At 43.7% G+C, this 10,425-nt stretch overlaps 1 protein-coding gene across 2 annotated transcripts; it reads right to left on the bottom strand.

Moving 5' to 3' along the window:
• Positions 1-3,359: 3,359 nt before the first annotated feature.
• Positions 3,360-9,045, bottom strand: LOC111867514 (protein charybde). Of its 2 annotated transcripts, none has more exons than XM_023857471.2 (4): positions 8,633-9,045; positions 5,315-5,516; positions 4,886-5,041; positions 3,360-4,803 (listed from the first exon to the last, which is right to left on the bottom strand). In XM_023857471.2, exons 1-4 carry the CDS (start codon positions 8,817-8,819, stop codon positions 4,719-4,721), a joined length of 630 nt encoding a protein of 209 aa, XP_023713239.1. In that variant the 5' UTR covers positions 8,820-9,045; the 3' UTR covers positions 3,360-4,718. The 2 variants fall into 2 exon arrangements, with proteins under 2 accessions (XP_023713239.1, XP_023713240.1); XM_023857472.2 differs by lacking the exon at positions 8,633-9,045 and adding an exon at positions 6,829-6,945.
• Between the last annotated feature and the right edge of the window lie 1,380 nt (positions 9,046-10,425).

The following is a 10,425-nucleotide window of genomic DNA, read 5'->3' as shown; positions in this document are numbered from 1 at the left end:
TCTACTGGGTGATAATGTAGATACCATAAAGAAAAACACACAAACTTTAATTGGCGCAAGTAAAGAGGTTGGTCTAGAAGTAAACTCAGAGAAAACTAAGTACATATTGCTGTCTCGTCACCAAAATGAAGGGCAAAATCATGATATGAAGATAGGAAACAGATGTTTTGAAAATGTGGCACAGTTCGGATATTTTGGAACAACGATAACAGATCGAAACCTGATTCAGGAGGAAATTAAGGGGCGATTGAACTCGGGTAATGCTTGCTGTCATTCAGTCCAGAACCTTTTGTCTTCTCGCCTGTTGTCCAAAAACATAAAAATTAGAATATACAAAACTATAATTTTGCATGTGGTTCTGTATGGGTGTGAAACTTGGTCGCTGACATTAAGGGAGGAACATAGACTGAGGGTGTTTGAGAACAGGGGTGTTGAGGAGAATATTTGAACCGAAGAGAGATGAAGTGACAGGAGCTTGGAGAAAACTGCATAATGAGGAGGTTCATAACTTGTACTCTTCTTCAAGTATAATTAGGATGTTCAAGTCAAGGAGGATGAGGTGGGCAGGTCATGTAGCACGAATGGGGGAGACGAGGAATGCGTATAGGATATTGGTGGGAAAGCCAGAAGGAAGGAGACCACAGGGTAGACCAAGGCGTAGGTGGGTGGACAATATTAAAATTATCTTATAGAGATAGGATGGGATGGTATGGATTGGATTGATGTGGCTCAGGATAGGCAGAAGTGGAGGGCTCTTGTGAACACGGTAATGAACCTTTGGGTTCCATAAAATGCTGGGAAATTCTTGAGTAGCTGCAGAATTTGCGGCTCCTCCAGAAGGGCTCAGCTCCATGAGTAAGTAAGTAATTATGCAATCTTTGGCTTTATGAATGCACCTTAAAGAATGTAAACCATAAATAAGTTAAAGCGAAGAAAGCTTCTTGTTAAATGTTAAAACATATACGTATATTAGGGAAGTTTTCGAATATGTCTGCTGGAATGTCACGTCGTGTAGATCGTAGATGTTTACAGACTTTCGGTGGGAAATGCTGCCTCCATCTTCAGTGACAGATAGAAGTAAGCATCTGCTTGTTTGGCTGATTCATTCTTCGACCCTCAAGATTAAGGCAGTTATGTGTTACTAAATTTTTAACGGGCTACACGCCGTCACATCTCCTCGTAGGCACCATCGAGGGAAGCTGAGCTCTGAAATTCTCGTTTTTCATGGTTGGAACGTAGCGTCGATAACCGCCGTGCCAGGAGGGTTAGATTCATGTGATTACATGGTGAGACTGTGACCACAGTTAGGCCGCAAGGACATTCACAGAGTACGCGGGGCAGTAATGTTCAATGCAGACTCCCTTGTCCGCGTAACTTCAGAATACAGATTTTGACAAACATCCCTGTCCAAACAGACCCATCCTCCTTGGCCCCTCACAGGAGTAGCATACTCAATCTGTACCACTGCTTCCTTCCTGATCCTTCTCCGCTGGTAATACGCGATGGGAGTCAATGCTCTCTCTCTCGACGGCACGTGTTACGTAAAGCCTAGTCGGTTTATGTAATTCTGCTACCAGGGGTGCCCAGCAGGCAATGGCTGTGAACCGGAAATTGTAACATGAATATTATTGTCCTGGGATTTGATGCCGTATAGTCTGATAGAACCTGAGGCCTGCATCTTCAGGATTTAATAGAGAAGTCTTCAACCCTGAAGATGCAAGAGTACGTTCCTTCTAACCGTTCGTAACGAACTATGAGTCTACACAGCGTCACATCCCAGAATTTTTTTTCTGTGGCGCTACAGCCCCAATTTGGGCCTAGGCCTACCTCCATGAAACTCCGTTTCACTTCGGTTTACTAGATCTTAAACGTTCGGTAGGACTCCTTGGGCGGGTGATCAGCTCGTCGCAAGGCCTCTACCTGTAGACAAACACAGAAAAACGCACACAAACATCCATGCCCTGAGTGGGATTCGAACCAACGATCCCGGCTTCCAAGCGAGCGAAGACAGTGCATGCCTTAGACCGCTCGGCTACTGTGACCGGCTCACATCCCAGAATATACTCGTAATATTCCCCATCACCGTCGTCGGAACGTCGGATGTCACAGTTAGGATGCGGTTATGTACACAAGGCCCTGTGGATGGCTTTCTGTACCACTTAGTTCTCTCCCCTTCATGACTTATTTTGGAAATAATACAAATCTACCCCTCTGACATCGCTCACTAGTGTCTCAGTCATCCCTTCTACTGAAAACATCCACTCCACAGTTTTCTTTTTAATGCTAGTGGGGTGGGACTAAGTCCCTTGTACTGCGGCCACTTCTGGCCTATTGTACCAGCCCCAGATGATAGGTGAGGGTGAATGTGGAGCAATTGGTGGAATGAAGATTGGCAGGGGAAACCGAAGTATTCGGAGAAAACCTGCCCCAGCGCCACTTTGCCCACCACACATCCCACTTGACCACACCCGGGATCGAACTCGGGCCTCCGCGGTGGGAAGCTAGCGACTAACCGCTTGAGCTATGGTGCGGCTCTTCTCTCCCCTTCATGACAAATCTACCCCTCTCATGTCTCATTCATCCCTTCTACTGAAAACATCGACTCCACAGTTTCTGTTTAGTTGTTTGCCTTTGTAAATCGTTCTTGAGTCACCTGTTCCACCTCCCCCAGGTATTTATGGTTTAACGACGCTGCCAACTACTCAGTACAGCATCTAACAGTAGGGTCAGTGAAAGGACAGCAATTTAACCTAATTTGAGGCCGCGCCATAGCTGAAGAGGTTAGTCGCTGGCTTCCCACCCCGCGGCCCGGGTTCTTTCACGGGTCTGGTCAAGTGGGATTTGTGGTGGAGAAAGTGTCTCTGGGGCGGGTTTTCTCCAAGTACTTCGGTTTCCCCTGCCAATCTTCATTCCACCAAATTCTCTATCATCATTATCACCCAGGGCAAGCTACAATAGGCCAATCAATGGCCACCATGCCAAGTGGACCCAGTTGGACTCCACCCCCCAGTAAGCGAATTTAATTTTTAGTCTAATTTGAACTACTGACCTAACATTTACCATAATGGACTGAGGATGTCATTGTGCCAGTCAGACAACTCAGATAAGTCAAGTGTTACTGCTTCAACCAATTTGCTCAGTTCCCCACTATAACAAATGCTGGATTCACACACTCCTAGATTGCAGTATCGTTTCGGAGGAATATTCTCATGCCATCTTCAGTCCTCACTTGATACAAATGGAACCAATAAGTTCCTCTCAAAAGCATCTTTCTCAACTCAAACACCCACAGGATACTAACAACTGTGAAAACTTAAAAATGTAGGGTTATGGCTCGTGGAAAGATATGCACACAAAGATCTTTTCTGCAACTGCTTTTATTTAGTCTTTTTTCAGTTCGTTTTTTTTTATGTTTTCTTCACTCAATTGACAGAGTACAAAAAGCATAAATTTTATTAATCTATTACAACATTAAACTCTGATAATATGTACATGAAAGACTAATAAGATATTGAATTTATTATTATTATATAAAATTTATGACAAAGAATACTGCTCAAGAGGAGAAATCAAATGGAGGCCCGCCAAGAAGAGCATGTATCCTGCTAGCAGTGCCCCTGCATCACACTCCAGAGGGCACATGTACATATCACAATGAAGAGTATTTGTTGAATTGGCCGTTCTCTGTGGACATAGCATGCAGAGGGGAACTGTCCAATGTCTGTAATATTGCATGATTAGCCAATCACGAATATTAACAAGAAAACAAAGTTGGACATCCCCCGCACTTACACTTCAAGACATAGCTTCCTGAACTAGCACAATGCACATATAGTTCTTTATATCGAGCCTTGTACTGAGGCCACAGAAACAGGTCTGATGGTTAAGCATCCTCCATTCCCCCCTCAAGCTATTATGCTTCCCTGTATCCCCTGCAGCTGACCCCCACCATCGAAGGGACTTCTTTCAGGGGCCTCAGTATAGCTGCATTTACAAATGTCATATGCCAGTATCTGAAGTTTCTATTATGAGATCATGGCACCCAAAATGTTCATCTTTGGTGTCAGAGGAAATCTAGTGAAGCTACAGCCAGACGGACCAACAGCCAGATCAAACAGGCTGCTCAGTCAACTAGAAAAAGTTACAGTTGTTCTGAAGAATGAAGAGGAAAAACTAACAGTGAAGTCAGAAAATTTTCCTTCTACTCTTCCTACGTTTTCATAAAAAAAGAGACAAACAACTAAAATGCAGCCATCACAAAGAAATATATGGGGTGTAGATACACCCCCTTTATAACACTAATGAAGGGACATAACATCCCCTTTAGTCCATTCACACACAAATCACAAAACATTTAATAAAAATAAAAAAATTCAGAACACAATTACCACGCTCATACACATGACACCGGTACAAGTATAGCAGGTACTCTAAAAAGTGCCAGTCTTACATCCTGCATCGAAATGAGCACAATGGAAGACAACCAGCCTATTATATACTTTGAGATACATTTATGAAATCTTGACTCGAGGTCCTCTTGTAAGCTTATCTTGTCACTTTGCTATGCCAACTTCTAACTTTACAGTTCCAAAGACCTTGTCCAAACAAGATTCCCAGAATGCCAAGCAACAGTTTGGCCCTGAGTTATGGAACTCCTCCACCATGGCAGAGGAGATTGTCAGTCTTGCCTCTCGTGATTGGCTCGGTGGACATGGGCTCTACTCCAGGTAGCTCCGATACAGCTTCTTCTTCTCGAGCGTGAAACCTGGGCTGATCATTATCGTGCCGCCCCTCGTTAGATTCCTGTAACATGACAGGGCACTGTTAGCTTGAGTCCCACAAACCTTCCATGACTGGGGTACGGAACCAGGTTAATGGAACTCACTTGAGAAACTGTGGCAGCAGTGAGTGCCAGGAACTGCTGTCTTGTTTCAGTGTGAGGAACAGCTCAAACGTGGACACTGTGCTGGGATCACACTTCACCATCCCTATCCGCCTGCATACATGGTCGTTCTCAAAGTTGATGAACAGCGTGCACCCCCTGCAACAAGAACGTCACATTACAGACATGTCAGTAGCTTTCCCTCTTTATTGAAAAGCATCTCCATGTAACATGTGCGGTCATAGCTCCTGGGCCACATCAAGTCTGGTGGGTTGACACCAATGTTTCGGAGGAACATGCCGCCTCGATCATCAGGGTATGAAGGTAGTACGTTCATCCGAATACTGGTAACCACCTACCAGACTATGAAGTATCATATCGGTAACCCAGAAGGTAATATAAAGTGTGTCAAATAGGTATTGAACTAATAACCTCAGTCCGCAGGGCTCGTTCTCGGCCATCCGAAGCACATCTCGGGCTATACGAGGCAACAGGTCGGCGGGCAGGAGCACCTCGCCACAAGACAACTGGGCCGATTTTGCAGCCCTCAGTTCATCTTCCAGTCGCCGGGCAAGGGCCTGACATGCCCCGTCCTCCTCCTCACCGTCATCAGGCCCGCAGTCAACATACCCACCTGCAATCAGAGCAACAGGCCGATTGTAACCTTAAACAGAAAGGCTGGAGCACTGTCACTTGCTTCTAACATATTCGAGAACCATCTCGGTCAGGTAACCGGCTCTACTGACAATAGTTTAGAGTTTTTCTGCAGTCGTTCCAGACATACGCCTGGACGGTGTCATTTCCAATTCTGCGGTATACACGCCCGAGTCACTGAGAGCGGTGATAATCATCCTGTGCATCGTCCATAATAAAGTTTCTTTTTTGTTTCTGCAAACCCGACGTTTCGTAAATTCCATCTTCCTGTCGGATGTAAGGAAGGGAAGGTTCCTACACTGCTTGCTTGCTTATGGAGCTGAGCCCTTCTTGAGGAGCCGCAAATTCTGCAGCTACTCAAGAATTTCCTAGCATTTTATGGAACCCGAAGGTTCATTACTGTTCACAAGAGCCCTCCACTTTTGCCTATCCTGAGCCACATCAATCCAATCCATACCATCCCCTCCTATCTCTATAAGATAATTTTAATATTGTCCACCCACTTACGCTTTGGTCCTCCCAGTGGCCTCTTTCCTTCTGGCTTTGCCACCAATATCCTATACGCATTCATTTTCTCCCCCATTCGTGCTACATGTCCTGTCCATCTCATCCTCACTGGCTTGCTCATTCTAATTATATTTGGAGAAGAGTACAAGTTACGAAGCTCCTAATTATGCAATTTTCTCCAACCTCCTGTCACTTCATCTCTCTTCGATCCAAATATTCTCCTCAACACCTTGTTCTTTCTACACTGCTGCGTCCTAAAATTTCGATGACTGCACACGTGTGTCCTTCTCATATGTCTAATGAACAGATTTCGTCATCGTTTCAGGGACTTCTTCACATTACACCGGTTTTTTGTTAAATTTCGCGTTCTAACAGCAGTTGCTATTAAGGCCAGCATCTTCTGGGATGTGACGCCGTGTAGTCTGGTAGTTCAGCGTTCTGGAGGAACGCACTGCCCCAATCTTCCGGGGACTGATGTACTTGCTTCTTGCTTGGCTTACTCTTCGGCCAGGTAAAGTTCTACCAAAACCCCAGTGAAATTCTATCGGACTACACTGTGTCACATCCCATACGACACTATCTTCGATGTATCTGCTATGAGAGCCCCATATCCAACATGCTCTTCTAATGGAACCGGTTAAGATAGGAAGGAACCTTTCCTCCCCTACACGATGGAAACAAATTCAAATTCCAACACGATGTGTTTCAAAACCCACCGAAGACTTATCAGTTTATTGTCGATAAACGTAAAATCGTTCTTACAAAGAGTGTAACGTTTAACCTACCTCGATTGCTGGAGAAATATACGCTAACCGGACACGGTAACACCTCCATTGTCACGTACAAAACCACATACACCGATACTACCTCTTCGGCCGATGCTTCTAGACTAATGCCAAACACAGCTGTTTATAGAGCTTTATCCCCCTTCCCAACCACCCGTTGGTGTACGTGACGATTCAGGCGTTCGGCTCAGCCTCGGCTCTTTCCGTTCTAGCTTCGTGGCTACTGGGGAGTGTCTTCAGGCATCAAAGCAGGTTTTTTTTTTTGTTTGTTTCTCTTTGTCGTCAACCGAACCAACATTAAATTGGAATCACGCATGGGCTTTGTTGGGTGACAAGCTTGTGCAGGAAGTATTTTTCGTTGACCTCTATCACTTATTTGTGTCGCTAACTTTGCTAGAGTTAAAACTATCGCCCAAGGCGCTCTCTCTTGCTTAAATTTCTTTCTGAATCTGAAAATGCGATTGCATCCCTATGCAGCAAAAGCGTGATTGAGACATCTGTTTCACAATATTTACAATTTTCCCCGCCTGTGGTTCGATGGCTACGTGTCAACCCCTGCATACGCAATTTCCTTGAATATTTCTCTAGCCGCAACAATTGCATCAGTCCTTCCTGTCCGTCACTGAAATACCGTGACGTAGTTACTATACGTGATTGTCAGACCGGCCGCCGCCGGTTCAAACAAACCACGATCAACTCCCGCATGTAAATTATGTGACACTACTTAACCTCCGTCATCAAACTAACAAGGTGCCTCTCAGTTGCCTCCATTAGACTAATTTAGGCCCAGTACAATGATGGAAACACTAAAACTGTATTCCGTTCTCTTGAGAAATTAAACGGAAGTCCATGTCACTTTATTTCCACAAAAACGAAGCCATCAGGACATCACCTCTCTACAAGTCTCTTAATATAAAGACAAATACAGGAAACCATTTCTGTACTTACGATGTTCTTGCTCTGGAATATAACAACAATTACAACACGCAATTACGGAATTCTTTTATGGAAGTAAAAGCTCAAATGTAAATGAACTGAAATAGAACTAATGTTCCTACATTTATAACAAGAACCTCATTAGAAAAATACTTCATGCCGAATTATGAAAGTCGAAAATAGAGTGGAAAATAGTTCACCATTCATGGCACCAAAGGAGCCGATTTGTAAACATATGCTGAAAATAAATGCATTTTTGCATATCACTTTGCGCGTCTGTACATATGTCTGTACTGCACAGAATTTAACCCTCTGCTAGGTATAGAATGGAATAAACAAAACTCCTGGAGTTTTGACGATTTAAATACAAAATAATTTCAATTATACACCCCTATTTGTACAAAAAATATCTTTGCTACGAACCTAATTATCTTGTTTCTTTATAGGGACATTAACCACAAATTATTTAAATCACGCACCACAACAGAACATAAGCTAACCCAGTTCAAATCGATCAGCTGGAAACGCTAACAGCTGAGCCAAATCAAAATCGTTATTTCGGGGAGGTAGCGTCTGCGCGCAGGCGCCGGAAAGTTCTTTGTTCTCATATTCCTCTTCCTCTGTTTTCTCCAACAATTTGTACATTTTTATATTCCAATATAAAATCGAGTCAATATCATTAAGCCGGTTTGGGGGGGCGGGGACTAGGAATATGTGGCTGATAAAATCTTACGCCGCATAATCCCTAATGAATATACATGCACTACATCACTCTATTTCATATACTGTAAAAAAATACGAAAATTTGAAACTTGAAGGCAGCATATATATTCACACGTGTGTGTGTGTGTGTGTCATTAATACTTACGGCCGGCAATTGGGACGTTGAACCTTTCCGGAAGAATGGACTCAATGACTTCTGTTGACATTTTCTGCCTGGATACAGAATTCTGATGTTGCCAAATATCAGAAATTTTATTGAATACACCGTGAAGTCTTGTATCACGACGAGAAGAATCTTCCAAGAAATGTTCAATATGATCGCCTTTCATCATTGTTAAAATCGGCTATGAAATGTTACGAAAAACGTAGGTCGTATAGCGCAAAAAGATTACTTCGTAACTGTATACACAAACGGAATTTCTTTTATAAAACTGTGATCTTTAAGGTCCTGTCATAAGACAAAGACTGTCGTTAATTACACTAACAGATTTCTTTCAAACGCTTCTAACCGTCCCCCCTGACCAGAACTTGCTACTGACAGCTTCACTTCACGAATGCAGTGCCGCCAGGCAATCGTTTTCCATCAGCTGATCGGAATATGTGACGCAACTTGCTATTGGTTGCGTTCTCCACCAATTGGGGACGTTCTCTAGAACCAAACTCTATTCTCCCGCTTAGCAACAACAAAATTATATAGCATTTGATGTTCTCCCTACGGTGCTTGTCGTCCGTTGAAAGTCAACCGACATTTCGGAAGAAACTATCGTCTCCATCTTCAGGGTCGAGGAATAAGCCAAGCAAGTTACCCTCGGGAAAGCAAATGGTAAGTCGGCTTTCCACCTTCTTTCACGCTGGTATCTTGCAGGACTTATTCGACCATGAAGATGGAAGCGATATGTTCCTCCGAAACATCGGTTTACTTTCAACGGGCAATACGGCGTTATATCCCAGAAGACGGTACTCGTAACAACAAAATCAGCCACTGCAGTTTTGTTGTTGAGCGAAAACGGCAACGGCAGGAAAAGTACGAACATCAGAGTAGTAATGTATGGTGGTTATGAGAGGGTTCTCACCGAACTAGGCAGTGTAACAACCCTGGAGACCGTACCCCTAGTCACCACCATGAGAACCTCAAACCTTAACTACATGGACCTGAGCCCTTCTTGAGAAGCCGCCAGTTATGCAATTACTCAAGAATTTACCAGCGTTTTATGGAATCCGAAAATTCATTACTGTGTTCACAGGAGCCCTCCATTGGTCCCTGTCCTCAACCAGATCAATACAGTCCATACCACCCTGTCCTCTCTTTCTAAAGTCCATCTTAATAGTATCCACCCACCTACTTCTAGGTCTTCCTAGTTGCATCTATCCATCTGGCTTTCCCACCAAAGCCCTACATGCATTCCTCCTCACCCCATTCATGCTACATGCCCTGCCTATCTCATACTCTTTGACTTGATCATTCTAATTATACTTGGCAAAGAGCAGAAGTTAATGAAGCTCCTCATCATACAGTTCCTCACTTCATCCCTCGTTGGTCCAAATATTCTCCTCAGAACCTTGTTCTCAGACACCCTTAGTCTATGTTCCTCATTTAATGTCAGAGATGAAGTTTCACACCCATGCAGAACAGCAGGCAAAATTACAGTTTTGTGTATTCTAATTTTTACGTTTTTAGTCAGTGGACGAGAAGACAAAATGTTCTGGACTGATTGGTAGCTAGAATTACACGGAAAAGAAGTTTGTTTACTCATTGCCAGTCTCTCCCTAACTTTTTACCACCACCAGATAGTGGTCAACGGTGGTCAGTATCGCAGTCTGCTCATATCACACATCAAGACACGTGAATGTCGTTTCCTATGCATCAAAATATGGTCAATTTGATTATCTTTCCATCAGGAAACATCCGAATTTCGTGTAAGCTCTATTTCCAATGGT

The sequence above is a fragment of the Cryptotermes secundus genome, unplaced genomic scaffold, assembly GCF_002891405.2.
Source record: "Cryptotermes secundus unplaced genomic scaffold, Csec_1.0 scaffold1089, whole genome shotgun sequence".
NCBI lineage: Eukaryota > Metazoa > Arthropoda > Insecta > Blattodea > Kalotermitidae > Cryptotermes > Cryptotermes secundus.
This window is presented reverse-complemented; position numbering and strand designations above follow the sequence as displayed.

Bases quoted from the DNA above. Each gene is read 5' to 3' on its own strand.
- LOC111867514 (XM_023857471.2), bottom strand. From the start codon at position 8,819: ATGATGAAAGGCGATCATATTGAACATTTCTTGGAAGATTCTTCTCGT. The intron at 5,517-8,632 runs GTAAGTATTAAT...CTCTGATTGCAG, and splicing joins CAACGTCCCAATTGCCGGCC to GTGGGTATGTTGACTGCGGG. The intron at 4,804-4,885 runs GTGAGTTCCATT...GTCATGTTACAG, and splicing joins CTGCTGCCACAGTTTCTCAA to GAATCTAACGAGGGGCGGCA.